This window comes from Schistocerca piceifrons, chromosome 2 (genome assembly GCF_021461385.2).
Source record: "Schistocerca piceifrons isolate TAMUIC-IGC-003096 chromosome 2, iqSchPice1.1, whole genome shotgun sequence".
In the NCBI taxonomy this organism is placed as follows: domain Eukaryota; kingdom Metazoa; phylum Arthropoda; class Insecta; order Orthoptera; family Acrididae; genus Schistocerca; species Schistocerca piceifrons.
Window position 1 is genome coordinate 1,023,688,509 of NC_060139.1, and position 22,295 is coordinate 1,023,710,803.

Consider the following 22,295-nt stretch of genomic DNA (forward strand, 5'->3'; position numbering starts at 1 on the left):
GCAGTTACCAGATTATGTACAGTGACAAAATATTTTGAAATGCAGGAATACTCAGCTACGTCATTAGTGATTGTTCATTAGTTTGTGCAACAATCTAGTATTTACCATACAATCTGAAGTCAAATGGAACTACCACATAAACATAGCTGTTAGGAAAGCAAATATAAAACAGAATTAAATGAAAGAATTTTCCAAAATAAAACTCCTAGGGAAAAACACTGTAATTGGAAAAGTAAATGTATTTATAGTAACAGTTATGATATTGTGCATCCCTGCATTGTAATCATTGCCTTTCTAACAAATTGTAATACATCTAAATGATTGGTGTGGTTTCCTGTGGTCATCGTACTTTTTTTCAATCTACAATGTTTTTTTGGTAGCAATATGTATCAAACAAACAAGTGGCCTATTGAATTTTGCCTTTGTCATATGTGCTTTAGGTACGTCTTTAAAGATTTGTGTCTTTTATTTTTGCAGTTCTTTTGATGAGTATGCCACAGAGGTGAAATCAGGTCGGTTGGAGTGGAGTCCTGTCCATAAATCAGCAAAATTTTGGCGTGAAAATGCAGGCAGGCTCAATGAAAAAAATTATGAATTGCTTCGTATATTAATTCATCTGCTGGAAAACCAGCAAAGATCCATTAGTGCTGAGTGTTGCTAGCTTTGACATTGGTGAATACGTGAGACACTACCCAAGAGGGAAAACAGTGAGTATTTGTCCGTTCAACTAGTTTGGATGTGAGAAAAACATGAGACATAAACACTGTTATGAGTTAATTGTTGTAATAATACATTCTGTTACTTTTCAAAACTTTTGTTGTATACTTAATATTACTTTAAAATGAAATGTTGACTACTTTATTGTTGACTAAGGGGCAGATTCTTTTTGGTTAAATTGCCATCATTTCTATCAAAAGTGTATCATACATAATTTGTGTTCATTGTAGGGAAGAGAGTGTGTTAAGATTTATTATTCTCCCAAGAGATAATTGTGGAAAAGTGTTTAGACTAATTACATTGTTGTTATGCATCAGAAATTAGCAGCATAGATGTTGCATCTTTCAAAAGTTTTCTTTCTTCGTAGTGTAATTGAACAGTTGGGTGGTAAACAGTTGGTGATGCAGTTACTTGGCATGAGGACCCAAATGTTCGTTATGAAGCTCTGCTCGCAGTACAGAAATTGATGGTTCATAATTGGTAAGTGTTAACTGAATTTATAGAGAGCTTGTTAATTTTTAAACTATAAATGCTTTAAATGATATAATATGACTTGGTAATGCAGCAGGTATTGGACTACAAATCCATTGGTCTAGGATTCAATCTTCATTTGGTCTTAGGATCTATTTCCGTCACTTATTGCTTCTTTCACCTCTGGCAGTTATCTGTGTATGTGAAAAATGCTGAGTTCCACCACAGATTAGGATCCACTTTAAACCATAGGTCTCCATATTACTAACTGGGACAATCAGTCAGAGGGTTTTAGGAAGGCACAGACAGGGAAGTGGTGGGGGGGAGGGGGGGGGGGGGGAGAGAGAGAGAGAGAGAGAGAGGAGAGAGAGAGAGAGAGAGAGAGAGAGAGAGAGCGAGCAAGCTCTTGATCGACTTCTTGAATCTGTTTTTGGAGCGTGTGTCCGTCAAATCAAATGCATGCTAATATTTCTGTTTGACATCAATAGGCATATTAGCTTTTGTAGTAAAAATTATTTATCAGTAAACAGGAGTGATATTTAAGATCTGGTCCTGAGTTTTGTTGAAGTAACAAGAAAATTGCTTTTTGTAAGTGCTGGGTGAAGAGAGCTCCAAATAACTGCCTGCATATGAAACTTACTGCAACAAATCTCCAAATTGTTTCCATTCTATCGAGCTTGTCAATGTGCCCCGGAAAACAATCCCTGCAAATGATGATAGTGAAATAGAAGGTTAATATACCTATTAGTAAAAAGATGTGAAAAATAATACATGATCCTGTACTATTAAATCTTCATATTCTGAGATCATCAGTTGTTCAGTTTAAAGCTCTGGTTATTTGTCTATTGGTTATTGTCAAATTTGTGTTACAAATAAAATGTAATACACACATTCGTGTTATGCAGAGAAATGGCCATTTATTCAGCGAATTGATAGAAACTAAGAACAGGGGAATATTTTCTGTTAGGAAAGCAGTGCATTTTGAAATAAACAGTACTGTGATCCAACCTTTATAGAAGATGTCGGTTGCACGATACAGGTATGTAAGTGCACCAGTAACAGGTAATGGGAAAAGCTTTGGAAATGGTTAGTTCTATCTTGTATTACAGACTTGGTTACAGGCTTCCACTAAATGAAGGATATCAGTTATTTGTGAATCCAGGCCACTAAGTTGTAGGAATTTATTTAATGTTGTATGTTCCACATACTTTCTACCGACCACATTTGCAGCCAGCATAATACAAGATGATCTGAAGAAAGATGGGCAATATTCACAACATTCAAATCTATTAGCAGGGCTAACTATACTGAAAGTTCAAAATGTAACCCGGGCAGAAAATTAAAAGAAAATACTCCATGGTAAAAGCAGAAAACACATTGATGTTACTAAAAGTATTGCAAAAGCACTCATTACTTATTAGCTGATGTTCAGTTTTCAAACTGCATGTATTTGGAGTGACTCTTCATCTATAGAATGTTGCTTCTCAAAATTGCCTCAATTTGTTCCACTGCATAGAAAGTGCAAGACCAGTCTGTGCCTGCAAATTAGCCATCCAATCACTGTTGATTTGGATCAGTAGTCACATTTTACGGTGTGCCCACTGCACTCTTGAATAATAGTTTCAACTACTTGTAATATTGCTCTTGCCAATGGTGTCATCTACAAATAAGTACTATGAATGTTGGTTTGTTTGCACCCTTCCTTTGCCAAGAGCCTTATGATAGCACATTTCTTCTGTTTGGAAAACGTTGTTTACCAACATGGGGGGAAAGGACAGTATTTGGGGAAAACTGAGTATAGAGGAAGAGGCACTCTAACTACATTTAAAAATTTGGACAATCTAACGGCTGAAGTTTCTGATTCCAATACTTCTGAAACAAAAGAAAATACTGCTATGATACTTTCACTGCAGGAATGAACATCTTAGTTTTGGAGCCTTACAGTGCACTTCTAGGTAGTCAGGAAGGGTAGTTTAGCTCGTATGATTGCTTTACTCTTCTGTCAGCTGTGATAAGAATAGTGCAATGGATAGTTCAGTGTGTTCTTTGGCTTGGAAAAACTGGATACTGTTTGCACATATTCTGTAAATATTCTCATATGTCCTGTCAAGATATTCCACAATCCCATCTCTTGACACAAACAGTTTAGAGAGGTATTCAGCTTATTGCCAGCTTTTTAAGTTTTGCAGGAGAGTTGCTTATAGGGTCTTCAGAAATGTATGTATGTGTCTTTAAGAGTTGATGTTTAAAAAGCCCACAGTTCACAAAGAGTTGATAAACTGCCCATATATAAGGTATACATATTTAAGTCGCTGTTTATAATTAAAAATAACCAAAAAAGACAACAGTTTGTTGTCGAAATGCTCCATAATACTGCCATAGTTAGGAGATGAAACTGATGAGAACATGTGCAAGCATGTGAACTCATCAGCCCTTCCTCTCTCTCTCTCTCTCTCTCTCTCTCTCTCTCTCTCTCTCTCTCTCTCCCTTCCTCCTTCCCTCCCTCTCCAACCCTCCCTCCCTCCCTCCCCCTCCCTTCCTCCCTCCCTCTCCCTCCTCCCTCCCTCCCTCCCCCCTCCCTCCACCTCCCCCCTCCCTCCACCTCCCCCCTCCCTCCACCTCCCCTCCCCTCCCGCCCCAGATGATACTTATTTTGTGTGTGTGTGTGTGTGTGTGTGTGTGTGTGTGTGTGTGTGTGTGTGTGTGTGTGTGTGTGTGTGCGTGCGCGCGCATGTGTGCGCGCGCGCATGTGTGCGCGCGCGCGCGCGCGCGCATGTGTGCGCGTGCGCGCGCGCGCGCGCGCGCATGTGTGCGCGGGTGTGTGCGCGCGCGCGCGCATGTGTGCGCGGGTGTGTGCGCGCGCGCGCGCATGTGTGCGCGGGTGTGTGCGCGCGCGCGCGCATGTGTGCGCGGGTGTGTGCGCGCGCGCGCGCATGTGTGCGCGGGTGTGTGCGCGCGCGCGCGCATGTGTGCGCGGGTGTGTGCGCGCGCGCGCGCATGTGTGCGCGGGTGTGTGCGCGCGCGCGCGCATGTGTGCGCGGGTGTGCGCGCGCGCGCATGTGTGCGCGGGTGTGTGCGCGCGCGCGCGGCGCGCGCATGTGTGCGCGGGGTGTGCGCGCGCGGCGCGCGCATGTGTGCGCGGGTGTGTGCGCGCGCGCGCGCATGTGTGCGCGGGTGAGTGTCGCTGCGGCGCGCGCGCGCGCATGTGTGCGCGGGTGTGCGCGCGCGCGCGCGCATGTGTGCGCGGGGTGTGCGCGCGCGCGCGCGCATGTGTGCGCGGGTGTGCGCGCGCGCGCGCGCGCATGTGTGCGCGGGAGTGCGCGCGCGCATGTGTGCGCGGGTGTGCGCGCGCGCGCGCGCGCGCTTGTGCGCGCGGGTGTGCGCGCGCGCGTGTGCGCGCGTGTGCGCGCGCGCGCGCGTGTGCGCGCGTGTGCGTGCGCGCGTGTGCGCGCGCGCGCATGTGTGCGCGCGTGTGCGCGCGCGCGCATGTGTGCGCGCGTGTGCGCGCGCGCGCAATGTGTGCGCGTCGTGTGCGCGCGCGCGCATGTGTGCGCGCGCGCGCATGTGTGCACGTGTGCGCGCGCGCGCATGTGTGCGCGCGCGCGCATGTGTGCGCGCGCGTGCGCGCGTGTGCGCGCGCGCGCGCGTGCGCGCGTGTGCGTGCGCGCGTGTGCGCGCGTGTGCGTGCGCGCGCGCGAGTGCGCGCGCGCGCGCGCATGTGTGCGCGTGTGTGCGTGCGCGCGCGCGCGTGTGTGCGTGCGCGCGCTCGCGTGTGCGCGCGCGCGCGCGCATGTGTGCGCGTGTGCGTGCGCACAGAAAGTTGCTTATAGACCATATTGGCCATATGTGTATTAATCTGAACGTGCCAGGAAAACATGAGAAATAGATGGATAATTTTGCATGTATGTAAATCGTTTGTTGTTGGGGCAGGATAATTACTTGTGACAGAAAGACACGATACTGGATCTCCACCATGATTTAAGAAACATACTGTACAACCTTGAGTAACAGAAGAGAGAGAAAATTTAACTGATGAGAACATGTGCATACTATAAAATAATTTTTAAGCATGTTCCAGCATTATGCCATACTATAAATGTGAATAAGAGAATGGTCTCAAATGCTTTAGGCCCCATAAAATACACGTCGGGTTGACGGAGGAGCTAGAGAAGATCCAAAGAAGAGCGGCGCGTTTCGTCACAGGGTTATTTTGGTAACCGTGATAGCGTTACGGAGATGTTTAACAAACTCAAGTGGCAGACTCTGCAAGAGAGGCACTCTGCATCCCGGTGTAGCTTGCTCGTCAGGTTTTGAGAGGGTGCGTTTCTGGATGAGGTATCGAATATATTGCTTCCCCCTACTTATACCTCCCGAGGAGATCACGAATGTAAAATTAGAGAGATTAGAGCGCGCACGGAGGCTTTCAGACAGTCGTTCTTCCCGCGAACCATACGCGACTGGAACAGGAAAGGGAGGTAATGACAGTGGCACGTACAGTGCCCCTCCGCCACACACCGTTGGGTGGCTTGCGGAGTATAAATGTAGATGTAGATGCAGACATGTGCAAGCATGTGAACTGATCAGCCTCTCTCTCTCTCTCTCCACCCCCCTCCCCCTCTCCCTCCCTCCCTCGCTCCAGCCTCCCTCCCTTCCTCCAGCCTCCCTCTCCCTCCCTCCCTCCCTCCCCCCCTCCCCTCCCTCCCTCCCTCCCCTCCCTCCCTCCTCCCTCTCCTCCCTTCCTCCCTCCCTTCCTCTCCCTCCCTCCCTCCCTCCCTCCCTCCCTCTCCCTCCCTTCCTCCCTCCCTTCCTCTCCCTCCCTCCCTCTCCCTCCCTTCCTCCCTCTCCCTCCCTTCCTCCCTCCCCTCCCCTCCCCCCCCACCCCACCCTCCCGCATACTATAAATGTGAATAAGAGAATGGTCTCAAATGCATAGAAAATATAAAAATTCAGTAAATGAAGCCGGCGGAAAGGAATACAAAGGTCTCAAAAATGAGATTGACAGGAAGTGCAAAATGGTTAAGCAGAAGACAAATAAAAGAGACCTTTGGAGAAAACAGAACCACCCATATGAATATCAAGAGAGCTCAGATGGAAAGCCAGTCCTAAGCAAAGAAGAGAAAGCAGAAATAATGATATAGAGGGTCTGTACAAGGGTGATGTACTTGAGGGCAATATTATGGAAATTGAAGAGGACATAGATTAAGATGAAATGGGGGGATATGATACTGTTTGAAGAATTTGACAGAGTACTGAAAGACCTAAGTCGAAACAAGGCACTGGGAGCAGACAACATTCTATTAGAACTACTGACAGCCTCGGGAGAGCCAGCCATGACAAAACTCTACCATCTGGTGAACAAGATGTATGAGACAGGTGAAATACCCTCAGACTTCAAGAAGACTATAATTATTCCACTCCCAAAGAAAGCAGGTGTTGACAGTTATGAAAATTACTGCACTATCAGTTTAATAAGTCACAGCTGCAAAATACTAACACGAATTCTTTACAGACGAATGGACAAATTGGTGGAAGCTGACCTCGGGGGAAGATCAATTTGGATTCTGTAGAAGAGTTGGAACATGTAAGGCAATACTGACCCTATGACTTATCTTAGAAGATACACTCCTGGAAATGGAAAAAAGAACACATTGACACCGGTGTCTCAGACCCACCATACTTGCTCCGGACACTGCGAGAGGGCTGTACAAGCAATGATCACACGCACGGCACAGCGGACACACCAGGAACCGCGATGTTGGCCGTCGAATGGCACTAGCTGCGCAGCATTTGTGCACCGCCGCCGTCAGTGTCAGCCAGTTTGCCGTGGCATACGGGGCTCCATCGCAGTCTTTAACACTGGTAGCATGCCGCGACAGCGTGGACGTGATCCGTATGTGCAGTTGACGGACTTTGAGCGAGGGCGTATAGTGGGCATGCGGGAGGCCGGGTGGACGTACCGCCAAATTGCTCAACATGTGGGGCGTGAGGTCTCCACAGTACATCGATGTTGTCGCCAGTGGTCGGCGGAAGGTGCACGTGCCCGTCGACCTGGGACCGGGACCGCAGCGACACACGGATGCATGCCAAGAACGTAGGATCCTACGCATTGCCGTAGGGGACCCACCACCGCCACTTCCCAGCAAATTAGGGGACACTGTTGCTCCTGGGGTATCGGCGAGGACCATTCGCAACCGTCTCCATGAAGCTGGGCTACGGTCCCGCACACCGTTAGGCCGTCTTCCGCTCACGCCCCAACATCGTGCAGCCCCGCCTCCAGTGGTGTCGCGACAGGCATGAATGGAGGGACGAATGGAGACGTGTCGTCTTCAGCGATGAGAGTCCGCTTCTGCCTTGGTGCCAATGATGGTCGTATGCGTGTTTGGCGCCGTGCAGCGTGAGCGCCACAATCAGGACTGCATACGACCGAGGCACACAGGTCCAACACCCGGCATCATGGTGTGGGGAGCGATCTCCTACACTGGCCGTACACCACTGGTGATCGTCGAGGGGACACTGAATAGTGCACGGTACATCCAAACCGTCATCGAACCCATCGTTCTACCATTCCTAGACCGGCAAGGGAACTTGCTGTTCCAACAGGACAATGCACGTCCGCATGTATCCCCGTGCCACCCAACGTGCTCTAGAAGGTGTAAGTCAACTACCCTGGCCAGCAAGATCTCCGGATCTGTCCCCCATTGAGCATGTTTGGGACTGGATGAAGCGTCGTCTCACGCGGTCTGCACGTCCAGCACGAACGCTGGTCCAACTGAGGCGCCAGGTGGAAATGGCATGGCAAGCCGTTCCACAGGACTACATCCAGCATCTCTACGATCGTCTCCATAGGAGAATAGCAGCCTGCATTGCTGCGAAAGGTGGATATACACTGTGCTAGTGCCGACATTGTGCATGCTCTGTTGCCTGTGTCTATGTGCCTGTGGTTCTGTCAGTGTGATCATGTGATGTATCTGACCCCAGGAATGTCTCAATAAAGTTTCCCCTTCCTGGGACAATGAATTCACGGTGTTCTTATTTCAATTTCCAGGAGTGTAGATTAGGGAAAGGCAAACCTACGTTTCTAGCATCTGTAGACTTCAAGAAAGCTTTTGACAATATTGACTTGAATACTCTCTTTCAAATTTTGAAGGTGGCAGGGGTAAAACACAGAGAGCAAACTGCTATTTACAATCTGTACAGAAACCAGGTGGCAGTTACGAGAGTTGAATGACATGAAAGGAAAGCAGTGGCTGGGAAGGGAGTGAGACAGGGTTGTAGCTTATCCCTGATGTTATTCAGTCTGTATATTGAGCAAGCAATAAAGAAACAAAACAAAAATTTGGAGTAGGAATTAAAATGCATGGAGAAGAAATAAAAACTTTGATGACATTGTAATTCTGTCAGAGACAGCAAAGGACTTGGAAGAGCAGTTGAACGGAATGGACAGTGTCTTGAAAGGAGAGTATAAGATGAACATGAACAAGAGTAAAATGAGGATAATGGAATGTAGTCGAATTAAGTAGGGTGATGCTTAGGGAATTAGATTAGGAAATGAGACACTTAAAGTAGTAGAGGAGTTTTGCTATTTGCGGAGCAAGATAATTGATGATGGCCGAACTAGAGAGGATATTAAATGTAGACTGGCTGTAGCAAGGAAAGTGTTTCTGAAGAAGAGAAATTTGTTTACATCGAATATAGATTTAAGTATCAGGAAGTCCTTTCTGAAAATATGTGTTTGGATTGTAGCCATGTACGGAGGCGAGACATGGACAATAAATAGCGTAGACAAGAAGGGAATAGAAGCTTTAGAAATGTGGTGCTACAGAAGAATGCTGTAAGCATCATAGGGGGAGACAAAGAGATGAATACGCTAAGCAGATTCAGAAGGATGTAGGTTGCAGTACTTAGTCAGGGATGAAGCAGCTTGCACAGCATAGAGTAGCATGGAGAGCTGCATCAAACCAGTCTATGGACTGAAGACCACAGCAACTGTACAACAGTAAGAAAAAAATTTCATCACTTTCATGTTACTTTTGCTACAGGTGCTACTAGTGCTGCTTTGGAGGAGGAAAAAAAGCACATAATTTTCATGAATGCTATCCACAACCATTTATTACATACTGAGAGTAAATGTGGATACTTTTTGTGTGCAAGGAACTTTGTTAGATCGGCATGATTTTTGTGATCCAATTTTAAGATGATTCAGAACACTGCTAAGAGATCTTTATAGACCTGCCTGACCCTCGAACTCTGCATCTGAAGAAAGATGCATTTAGGGCATTATGTGACCTTTGCAAAAGTGGACATCACACTGTTTGCTTCCGCCACTTGCCCCCAAGTAGATCCTCAAACATAATAAATACTCACAATTTAATTTTGGTATACTGGCAAGTCATAACTCACACATTCATATTATTCTCAATCCTTTTCATGCATTCATTATGCATTCATATTATTCTCAATCCTTTACATGATTTCATCATGTGAATGAAATTATTAAAGTGCAGACTATGTAACTGAACATTGCAGATCTGTTTTGACATCCTATTCCCCACCATACAGTTGGCAGGGTAGTGGCAGTGCCACAAACAGTTACAATCTTGTATTTGCTTTTTGTTAAGTGCACAATAATTCTTCTTCTCTTTTACAGAGATTTTAAGATCTGTACCCGAGTTGTTATTGTACTTTCGAAGGTAGTTAGCAGGACTTCATAGTTCAGACATTAATATTCACAATAATCTATTAATTACAAGTATTAATACTATTTTTTTGTTCTACTGTTACGTATACACTATCCACGTCATTTGACAGTAGAAGTGAAACAAATGTCTTATCTTTCTTATGGTTACAGCAGCATGTTTGATTATTTCAATCATGAAAATTGTGAAATTAAAATATTGTTATTTGTGTTCTGGTAGCATTTTTTAAGAAGTTTAATTGTCATCATACATACCAAAGAATTCAACTGTTTGACTAATTTGTAGGGAATAAGTTAATATATGTGGACTTGACATTGTCTAAGGACGCCAATGCTTTCTTACAGGGAATACCTTGGAAGACAACTTGAGAAAGAACAGACACAAGGCACAAAGCCAACTACAAGCACTGCATCATTGTCAGTAAAATCGTAGACCTAGTACATTTTTATACCTTTAAATGCCTTGGATATGCTGATTACGATTCAGGTGATTGGGATTTAAGGAAAGAAATTTGAATGTGGTGTTTAGATTATGGTGTATTCAGTATTAATGCTCAGAAATCTAGGCTAAAGAGCATATTGCAGTGTCTGAATTTGTGTTGAACCTTATTTACATTCCATTGGAAATGTAAAGTATTGTATTATAACAGCTATTACACAGATTTTTTAAATTATATATTGTATAATTTTAACTAAAGTTACAAATAAATATGTAAATAAAGTGTGTAGATATTGAAATATAAAAATAAATGTTGACATAAATAAATCTCACTTGCCACAGGAAACAAAATATTTTGTAATGAGTGGTTCTATGTAGAGAAATGTTTTTGTTATGGTGTAATAGTTAAGTTTGTCATCATTTGTGTATAAAACATTGCTGCACAAAGGAAAAATAAAACAAAATTGTTTCATCAACATTATTTTGAAGGAATTAGGCATAATCTTGATAATTTTAGTTTTTTGTGTGACTCGCGTGGTAATTTAGAGTAGCGAATTGGTTTATGTAAACAACAATGAATTTATCATAGAACATGTGCAGTTCTAGAAAAAAGGCCAACATTGCTTTTATTTTCAAAATTCCAAACATGAACACATTATCAGTACCTATAAAACAAGCATAGGCATCTATGATTTCTTAATGAAAATATGAACATGTGCATAAATTCACAATATACTTCTTTGATGTTAATTGAGGTGTCTAAGAATATCAACATTTAGCTTTTTATTCCCACTTTCTGCGCTGTTGATGAGTGTATGTAAATTTGACATAAGATGAGTGTTGGGTATCCAATATGTGCTGTACTTCTAATGTGCTGTGCATTTTAAACTGTGTCCGAGTTTTATTTTTGTATTACATCACTGGTTACATAGGATAAATGTAATTTCAACTTTCCCTGGAGATTTATGTATATAACCTTTGCTTTTTAAATTATTCTTGATCCAGAGTTTATATGTCCACAATAGTTCCACTGTAACAATATTATGAAAAGGATAGTTGCTACTCACCATATAGTGGACACACACACACACACACACACACACACACACACACACACACACAGGTAACTGTCGTCAAGTGTGCGCGAGTTGTATGTGTGTGTGTGTGTGTGTGTGTGTGTGTGTGTGTGTGTGTGTGTGTGTTAACCAAAAGCTTTCTTTCTCTTTATTGTGCCTATCTGCAACTCAGCATCTCCGCTATATGGTGAGTAGCAACTATTGTTTTCATAATATTGTTACATTTCATCCTGGATTTTCCATTGTTTGATGGTTCCACTGTATGTAAATAAATTATTGTTTGATTTGTTTTCTGTATAAAAATATTATATACTGGACTCGCACACATTAAATTTTTTTAATTTTTTTAAAAAAATGGGAGGTTGGTATTAACTCAGTTGTGCGTATTTGGGACTGGATGATTGTGGCAGTGTTAAACTTATTTCATTTGCCTACCTATGGCAGATGATACACTGGACTTTGGACTGAGTTTGACATCATCACTAATTTTTATATTTAATTTAATAAATGAGCTACAAAAAGCAGTATGTAAACTACATCAGTTAAGGAAATGAGACTATAACCTTCGAACATCAACAAAGAACACTAAAATCATGGAGCATCATGGGAAATGGCTCACCCAATCATAGATAATACACCACTTAAGCAGGTCTCCAACTTTAATTTTTTAGGATGCGATGGAAGCTATGATATGGGCAAGAACATAGAAAATATCAACAAATATGAATCAATATGCAGAATGATAAAGCACTCAATAATAAAATACAGAAGGAAACAAAATTAAAATTTTATGAAACCGTGCCCACTCTTGTATTGTTGTATAAAAGTGAGTCATGGATCCCTTTTAAAAAAAAAAAAAAAAAAAAAAAATGCAATAAAAGTAAACTGCAATCAGCAGAAAAGAGATTTCTTAGGAAAGTGAGAGGTGTTACCAATGAAGACCTTATAAGAACGGAAGTTATTAGGAATGAACTAAATATTAATAATACAAATGAAAACAACGAAGAAAGTAAAACTTTCTGGAAAATCACCTACAAAGAATGATGGCAGAGAGAATCCTGCATGTTGTACGAGCCAAGAGGAAGAAGGGATGTAGGAAGATGCAGAACGAAGTGGTAGTGAATAGTGAAGATGAACAGGTGCAAGTGCGTAAGCCTTGAAGTCCAGAAAAAGGAAAAACTTTTTTTCATTAATTGTGCTGTTTTTTATAGAAAGAAAATCATATTAAAATATTGCTCTTTAAATTATTTCACTTAAAATAGAATGGGATTATCATGTATGACAAAATTTGTAAAATGTAAAGTCAACGATTCTGGAATGAAATCTGTGATATGCAACCATTATAGTTACTCCCCACATAAATTTAATTTTTATTTTTCGTGTACGTGCTTTAGAAATGAAATGAACGTCACACTTTGACTTTCAGCATGTGTTTTTGCCAACATACTGAGGGTAGATTGAAGTCACCACCAACCGTAATCGTATGAGTGGGTACCTATTTGAGATGATACTCAAGTTTTCATTGAGCCTTTCAGCAACTAAGTTAAGAGGTCAGTAAAAGGAGACACACATTAATTTATTCTGGTTGTCTAGTATAACCTCTACCCATCCTAACTGACAGGAATCATCTACTCCAGTTTCACTACAAGATGACTATTTTTAACAGCAACAAATGTGCTGCCACCAATTGTATGGTTCGGTGCTTTGTAAAAATATTGTTGGAACTTTAATCTCTGGCTTTAGCAAGCTCTCAGTACCTTTAATGATTTAAACTTCAGTGCTTTCTTTTTGAACTCTGGTTCTTTCCCAACACAGCTACACCAGTTTATTACTATAATACATGTGATTCCTAGGCCTACCCTCATCCTGTGTTTGATGTACACCCTTTGAGACTGGAGCCTGTTTTGTTCTTTCCTGAGACCCTCTAAGCTCAAAAATGGCTCTACCACTCCACACATCCCCTGCTACCCATATAACCACCTCCTATGCGTAATGGACCCATCACCTATTTAGTGGAACCCAAAATCCCACCACCCTCTGGCACAAGTCAAGGGATCTTTAACCTACATAGTTGCAGAACCATCTTAGCCTTTGATTCAGACCTTCCTCTCAACACTGTTCTACAGGTTTACAATCGGTGCTATTGATGATGTTACAGATGATCAGCTCTTACTTCATCTTTCAAGCAAGACTAGAAGTCTTTACCATGCCAGAAGTCACTGTTGGTAGTGCCCAGCATCACTTCACAAATTCTCGAACAGTATGGAAATGGTGAAGACTTGCATGTTTGCCATCCCAGGTCATGAATAATGACAAAATTTCTCTGTGAAACAAGTAGACATAGAAGGAGTTTTGACTGTGATGCACAGGAAGTGTTAACCAAGTATCCTCCAGTTTGCTTAGGCCTTGCACCCTTGTTTATGGATCAAGTATTTGGTCATTCAGTTAGCAGGAATCTTATTTATTACAAAATGAAAGGGGTTTCATCTGGTAAATAGCTGAATGTTTTTCAAAAATTTCAAACAGAAAGAAAACTCATGAATCACATTGAATTTAAGTGATTACAAATGTGATTTCCTTAGACAAACTAATGCATGATCAATTACAATGAAAGGGCGGCCACCAGTATTTTATGGGAAAATTTGATGGGATACTGACCTAAAATCATTTTTGAGCATATAATTCTTGATCCAAAACTTGATGTAAAGTAGTGTTAAGACTGCATGAATAACAACAGAGCACATAAATAGAAAAGTATTTGAAATAGAAAGGGTATATGGACATTACAGTTGTGCCATAAATTTACAGCTGATAGCATCATGTGATAACTAAGATGTGAATGGTTAAGCCGTAGGTGGGAAAAGTATCAGCAAGTGAGAAGGAGCTGTGCGACATCTTGACTATCAGAGCAATATATCAAAACACTATCTGAAGTTATGGTCCAAGGTTAAACCTCCCTTGTTGTTGCCTGACAAATGCTCTGAAAGGAGACAAATACATTGCATGTGCCACCCTATTGTATCTGGAGTGATCACAGCCAAAGATAATGGTGCCAACCACTGAGCCAGAAAGGTGGTTAATTGCAATGCTATTGGCTGGAGTACACTTGCTGCATCGACTTCTCTTTGTTGCTTTCGTAAGAAAACTGGTGCGGATGAGAAGTCATGATCGCACCAAAAATAAATCCAACACTATCTGTGATTGGGCATGGTCGAAAAACTAATGTCAGATGTGAATTGACATACTCCTGGCCCTGACAGTAAAACTACTACTCCTTTTCTCTACACATTGGGTCTGCACATATTGTACAGAAATGAGACAGTGAGCAAAATGGCGTAACAGATCAGTCAACTGAAAGCATGGAAATTTGTTCCCAGACCATCATCATCTTGAGTTGCATGTTACTGCCAATGAAAGCTGTTGAACAACCCCCATGAGAAACCTGCACTCCTTTAATCTGGTTGTTCCCAAACAGTGGAAAGATGTTCACCAAGTATCTTTGCAATGGTAACCCCCCACATCATCCTCATGCAGTATGGCTGGCAGAGCCTCGGTGTCCATAAGCAGCAAAATATCCAGACTAGCAAGACAGTACTTGAGACAAAGCACAACCCCTGTGTGGAAACACCCAGAGCTGGTCATCGATGAAGTCTTATTAATGTAGCTCTGTGACCACTAGCAAATTAGTTGCTGTCCAGCCCCATTCTCAGTACAGTTCAGGCACACTGTATTTGTATTGTGCAGCTGTGCTCCAGGAGGAATATTCCTGTCCTCACTAATGTGCACTCAGCAATGTATGAGATCATATGATGCATTCTTAAGAAGATGCTCACCGATTATCTGCTACATTGCAACTGCATTCCAGCCACTCGCGTCACAAATTTGCAAATTACGTCAGAGAATAAGTTGTGGATGATCAATTTGATACGCAATATAGAAATATGCAAACTTTACTCAATCACTTATGCAAAATAAAGGAATATATGTGAGGACAGGCCTGAAACATTCTGCTGACTCATGTCATCCTTTCCCCTGTTACATCAAAACTTGTTGTCAGTAAAGGTTTCTGCTAGTGAACTGACAAAGCCTCTTCCAGAAGGCAGAGTGAGAGTATAGAGAGAAACATGACTTAGTGATAATTCCAAACACTGTACAGTTTCCATAGATATAGTAATCTGATGACTTCAACAGTGTAACACAGAATGTTAACTTCTGCTTCAGTAGACAACACATTCATGGTCGTAGCTAGTAATTGGGGAACCATGATTGTGTATTGAAGATTCTGGCCCATCTCACAGTGATTTTAGGAAAATAACAAGTGACAAGACACCCATAAAGAAAAATAAAAAGCACTTAACCATTAAGATATAGAATGAGACAACCGTACATAAAAATTGTAAATTTCCATGTGTACACATATGGCAAATGTGTTTCAAAAATGATTACAATGTACAGTGTGTGTGGTACAAGGGTCATTCAATAACTAAAGCCCCACTTTTTTTTCTCAGAACATATTTATTGTTAAGAGTCAGAATTTAGTGACAATATACATCAACATGTCTTGTCCATGACCTATTTCTCTACATAGTTTCCATCACTTTCTGTGGCCATAGGCCAATGTTGTGGAAGAACATATATTCCCTGTTGCTAAAAGCTCTTGTCCTGTAGGCATAGCCACCTTTTCACTGCATGATTGACACTCTTGTCATCTTCAAAGTGTGTTCCCCATAGAGGATCTTTAAACGGCCAACAATTCAGATGAAATGGCCTTTCTTTAATCTTGTGGTCCACTATGTGCATTCGTGGAACCCTTTGTGAGCAGCTCTTTGAATATCCAAGAGTCTTGATCATTGCAGATGAACTTACAATGCTGACTGAGAACTGTAGAACCAATTGTCGAGTTCTGATGCGGTGGTCGGCATGAATAATGACACCCGCATGATTCAGCAAGTCTGTAGCAGTGCCTGTGACAAGACATCTCAAGCGTGGCTGATCATGGAGCTCTCTTTCTGCATTTCCTGAGTCTGTAACTTTCTTTACCCATCACCCAACTGTACTCCTATCAACTGCAGCATCACCATACACTGCACACAAACATTTATGGTTTGTTCACCTTGATTTCTTTTTCTGGACACAAGAATTCAATAACAGCATGTGGCTTGTAATGTGAGTCATATGTAGACACCGTTTTAATGCTGTACTACAGCTCTACCATCTGCCAGAACAGATCAAAACTTCACCAGCACACAGAACAAACATCAAATGTGAAGCACCAATAAGAATGTTTGTCTACGTATATTACGATGACTCACCTGGCAGAAAGGTGCACATAGCAAGGTAATCCACGCATTCTATATCCAATGACAGCGTAATACTTGCCTATTAGGACTCTAATGATAACAAAATTACATGTATGTATACCTAAGCACAGGCTTATGCACATATGGGAAACATGTTGAATAATGGAAAACTAGAATCATATGCATAAAATGAACATGGAACTTGTGTACTTGTGCATATATATATATATATAAGAAATAGTGTGTATGCACTGTTTCTGGCAGCAAGAAACAATAGTAATGGAATGACTGAAATACAGGTGATTAACCTAGTATCAAACCCAGGCATCTATCCTCCTGGTTGAAATTTAGTTATCAGAAGATTATGATAGAAAATTTTCTGCTCTTCTCATTAGTGAAATCCATTTGTTTCAGAAATGGATGTAAGTATGATAAATAACATGTTGATGTTTACTGTTCACTTCAGTGTCAGATGATAAAATGTGCTACCCCGTATTTCAGGTTTTGAAGTGCTTTTACAGTATGACTACTGATAATTAATGGTTTAATGAGTGAAATGGAAAGAAATGTTTCACCTGCAACAGAAGGAAAAGCCAGGAAGAGAATTCGGCAACCTGATAAGTGGAAAAAAACATTGAAACAAAGGTAAGGATAGCTTGTAATCTAGGTGTGTATTACACTTAATTATTAATTGTTCAAAAGAATTTTGATGTTATAAATAATGTAAGAGTGTACACGGAGAAATATGACAAGAGTTTCAACTGGTCATATGCCAAGAATTTCTGAGATAAAGGGTCATCGAAACTAATAATATGACCCGTGTTACAGACTGAAAGATGGGCAAATTTTTAATCACTACTGATTGCCCCTGCTATTCTGGTGATAAAATCTGAGGCTGTGGGTTGGATAGGGGAAGGGGTAAGAGATTCACTGTTTTAAAATACACACTAACATACAAGAAAATTAAATGCAACACTTGAAGCAACACAGCAATTGTATTTCTAAACTCAGTGCTGCCAATATAATCTTGTAATTATATGATTATAATAGAGGGAAACATTCCACGTAGGAAAAATATATCTAAAAACAAAGATGATGTGACTTACCACATGAAAGTGCTGGCAGGTCGACAGACACACAAACAAACACAAACATACACACAAAATTCAAGCTTTCGCAACAAACTGTTGCCTCATCAGGAAAGAGGGAAGGAGAGGGAAAGACGAAAGGATGTGCGTTTTAAGGGAGAGGGTAAGGAGTCATTCCAATCCCGGGAGCGGAAAGACTTACCTTAGGGGGAAAAAAGGACGGGTATACACTCGCACACACACACACACATCCATCCACACATATACAGACACAAGCAGACATATTTGAAGACAAAGAGTTTGGGCAGAGATGTCAGTCGAAGCAAAAGTGCAGAGGCAAAGATGTTGTTGAATGACAGGTGAGGTATGAGTGGCGGCAACTTGAAATTAGCGGAGATTGAGGCCTGGTGGATAACGGGAAGAGAGGATATATTGAAGAGCAAGTTCCCATCTCCGGAGTTCGGATAGGTTGATGTTAGTGGGAAGTATCCAGATAACCCGGATGGTGTAACACTGTGCCAAGATGTGCTGGCCGTGCACCAAGGCATGTTTAGCCACAGGGTGATCCTCATTACCAACAAACAGTCTGCCTGTGTCCATTCATGCGAATGGACAGTTTGTTACTGGTCATTCCCACATAGAATGCGTCACAGTGTAGGCAGGTCAGTTGGTAGATCACGTGGGTGCTCTCACACGTGGCTCTGCCTTTGATCGTGTACACCTTCCGGGTTACAGGACTGGAGTAGGTGGTGGTGGGAGGGTGCATGGGACAGGTTTTACATCGGGGGCGGTTACAAGGATACGAGCCAGAGGGTAGGGAGAGTGGTTTGGGGATTTCATAGGGATGAACTAACAGGTTACGAAGGTTAGGTGGACGGCGGAAAGACACTCTTGGTGGAGTGGGGAGGATTTCATGAAGGATGGATCTCATTTCAGGGCAGGATTTGAGGAAGTCATATCCCTGCTGGAGAGCCACATTCAGAGTCTGGTCCAGTCCCGGAAAGTATCCTGTCACAAGTGGGGCGCTTTTGTGGTTCTTCTGTGGGGGATTCTGGGTTCGAGGGGATGAGGAAGTGGCTCTGTTTATTTGCTTCTGTACCAGGTCAGGAGGGTAGTTGCGAGATGCGAAGGCTGTTGTCAGGTTGTTGGTGTAATGGTTCAGGGATTCCGGACTGGAGCAGATTCGTTTGCCACGAAGACCTAGGCTGTAGGGAAGGGACCGTTTGATGTGGAATGGGTGGCAGCTGTCATAATGGAGGTACTGTATCTTGTAATTAATATAATAGGGAAACATTCCACGTGGGAAAAATTTATCAAAAAAGATGATGTGACTTACCAAACGAAAGCGCTGGCAGGTCGAAAGACACACAAACAAACACAAACATACACACAAAATTCAAGCTTTCGCAACAAACTGTTGCCTCATCAGGAAAGAGGGAAGGAGAGGGAAAGACGAAAGGATGTGGGTTTCAAGGGAGAGGGTAAGGAGTCATTCCAATCCCGGGATCGGAAAGACTTACCGTAGGGGGAAAAAAGGACGGGTATACATTCGCGCGCGCGCGCACACACACACACACACACACACACACACACACACACACACACACACACATATCCATCCACACGTAGATAAATTAATCTTGTAATTAGTATGTTAATGGAAAACATAGATGTTTACTGCTATTTTTATATGGTTCTGTCTCCAATTCTATATAATTACTTCAATTGTTAAATGAGTCTACTAAGCTTACATGACAATAAGCAATTGTTATAGTGGTTTCATGTGTCCTGGTATTCACTAAAGGCCTCCCATAGCATCCTACATGGAACCACAGGGTTGGTTATCAATGTTCATTACTAATGATGCCTGACATCAAAGACTTCCAAGATGCATTTTACTTCACACCTGGAAAGAGTGAGCAAAATACATTGATTCTCAAATATTGTCATACTGAAACACCCAACCCCAAGAGGAAGAAGAACCAAGGTCTTAAAGGAAAAACCACCAGTTTTAAATACAGTATTGTCAACTAATGCAGTAATAACCTGTGAGTCTGTTTTGAAACATTCCTCATGTTATTGACGCCAGTAATTAAGCACAGGATCATAGGAGTGTTCAGAAACTTCAAGAAAGGTAACTCTCACGTCCTAGTATAAACGTGAGTTGGAAATCACAAGGAGATCAAACTTTTCCCACTTAGAGAACTGCTGTAGACCATTATTTGTAGTCTAAATGCCTGTGAGTCAGATTATTCAAGAGAAAAACATCCCAGGTTTATCTGCCAATAGATCTCAACATCAATAAACTATGAATAATGTTCAATGCATAAGGTGACAATCAAGAGGAAGCCAATCAAGCCCTTTCAGAAATGTTTTCTGCACAAAGTTAAACAAAGGAGTTTCTTACCCAAGTATAGATAAGTGTAGTGAATGTATTGAAGTGGGAAATAGAATCTCAGTGGAACAAAGTGAGCTATGAATTGAAGACTGAAAATTAAACTGGAGCTAAGCAAGAAACAAGCCCAAGCCTTTTTCCAGCACTTGAGTATAAATCCTACAGGGTGTTTTCTCTTGAGCTTTGACTGTCAAAAGAATCTTGTTCTCCCTAAGGCAACAGACCATATTGCCTAATACTCCTGAAGACTTTATTACTACAACCTTTCAGTTTTTCAAAGGTTGTAAAGTGATTGTCTAAACTGTTAATGTATCAATATATAGCTGTGCACCAGAAAACTTAATGAAGACTGAAATAGTCTTTCCAGTTACTGGCCCCTCCTTCCTATCTACAGGTAGAGCATTGGACCTAATAGAAACAGATCTAAGAAAAAAATAATGATTTGAATACTAATGCTGAGTATCATAAAGTTTTTGAGAAGTATGAAACTCTGAAAGTAATTGGAAGAGATTGGATATATCAAAATTGTAAAGAACAAGCCAAATGACATATGAAGTCGGCATGTTAGCTCCACTTCAAGCTGTCAGCATGCAAGCACGTAATTTTCCAGAAAACAGTCAGGCAAAGTGGTGGTCTAAGGATAGCTAGCTTACAACGTGGATATGGGAGCAGAGTGACTAATTTCTAAAGTCAACAGCAAACCAGAAGAGAGAAGGTGTCAGAACATTCCCATTGATATAACAATCAATGCAGAAAAACTTTCAGATGTTTACAGGTTGCAAGTCAAACATTTTCGAGCAAAGTGAAAAAATCTTCCCTCTCTTGAGTGGGACGAAAGTGTACTACGGAGACCATCTCGTGACTCAGATTTGCCTGATGATTGATGATTGATGTGAATGTGAAACACGGCAGAGTGATTTTGGCAATGATCTCATTTTAATGTCTGTCTGAGATTGGATTCAAGCCTATTTGCATTTAGGTTACAAACAAGTTTCTTTACTACTCAAAATCTTGTAAATGGGCAAAACATGTTGAATAACATTAAAATTTACATATTATTTTGTATGTAACACCGACATTATTGTATCATTTACTTTTTTCAGAAATATAATAAGAGTCTGAAATTTAATTTCTTTCATTTTATTTCCAAATTCCTGCAATTTTCCAGTTGATATTCATGGAAAAGATTCACAACACTATGAAGTGAATCTCTGTGCATCAAAAATAGACACCGCTAATCATGTTTGCATCAAAAATGGACACCTACGCATTCTGGTTCCAGAGATGGACATCTGCGTTTTTAAAGATAATTTTAACTGGTTTATCTAATTAAACTGATACGTACATCATCCTTCCGGATGATGTAAGAAAGAAAATGTTGTCCACTTTTAAAGGTACATTTGTGTGCTGAGCTTTTATTAACAGAAAACTCAATTATAAGTTATGAAATAAAGAAACAATTTGAGCCATATATAATATTATTAGACTAAGAGTCACCTTTTGTTTTCTAGGTCTTGTCCAGACTGGGCGTATTTAGGTGCACTGCCATTAATACTACATTATTTTATTAATACTTGACGAGTTGAAACCAAACGGCACTCGTAAATGCATAATGTAGGTGTCCTTTAAATTGTGTTTTTATTTCAGAATATACTGTTATTACTAACCTATGTATGTTTTATTTTGTATCTTTAGTCATTGTAAGATTATTGGGTGAATTGGCATGGCAAAAGGTTCCACACTTTTAAGCAAAAAGTCGTCCAGGTAGATCCACCATCGTCTTCGGGTGCTGTCTGATAACGAAGTCCGATTTACCACTGAGAGTAGAAACACAGCGAAAAATACATGAACGGGCTTTTAACAAAGCCATGCTCAAGTGCCGAGAGTTTGTATAAAAATTTTTTTGATGTTCTTTATTATAATTCATTGTATGGTCTCGATCCAGGAATGAATGAGCCAAAAAAAATTGAATTAAACACTGTAGGTGAAAACAAAACTAGAAAATTTGAAAAAAACTAATACCCCCTTGTGAGGACTAGTGATGAACAAGCCTTGCTGTGTTATCCATAAAGGTTGCACCTTATGGCATTCTCTTCTAATGGTAGCATATGAAA

The 22,295-nt window shown here is 41.6% G+C and overlaps 1 protein-coding gene across 1 annotated transcript in view; it reads left to right on the forward strand.

Moving 5' to 3' along the window:
- Nucleotides 1–11,398, forward strand: part of LOC124776326 (V-type proton ATPase subunit H) — a 74,448-nt gene extending 63,050 nt beyond the window's left edge. Inside the window, 5 exon segments of the mRNA XM_047251264.1 lie at nucleotides 478–625; nucleotides 627–730; nucleotides 1,085–1,128; nucleotides 1,131–1,197; nucleotides 10,229–11,398. Coding sequence (XP_047107220.1) covers nucleotides 478–625; nucleotides 627–730; nucleotides 1,085–1,128; nucleotides 1,131–1,197; nucleotides 10,229–10,316 — 451 coding nt within the window. The 3' untranslated portion in view covers nucleotides 10,317–11,398.
- The last annotated feature ends 10,897 nt before the right edge of the window (nucleotides 11,399–22,295 follow it).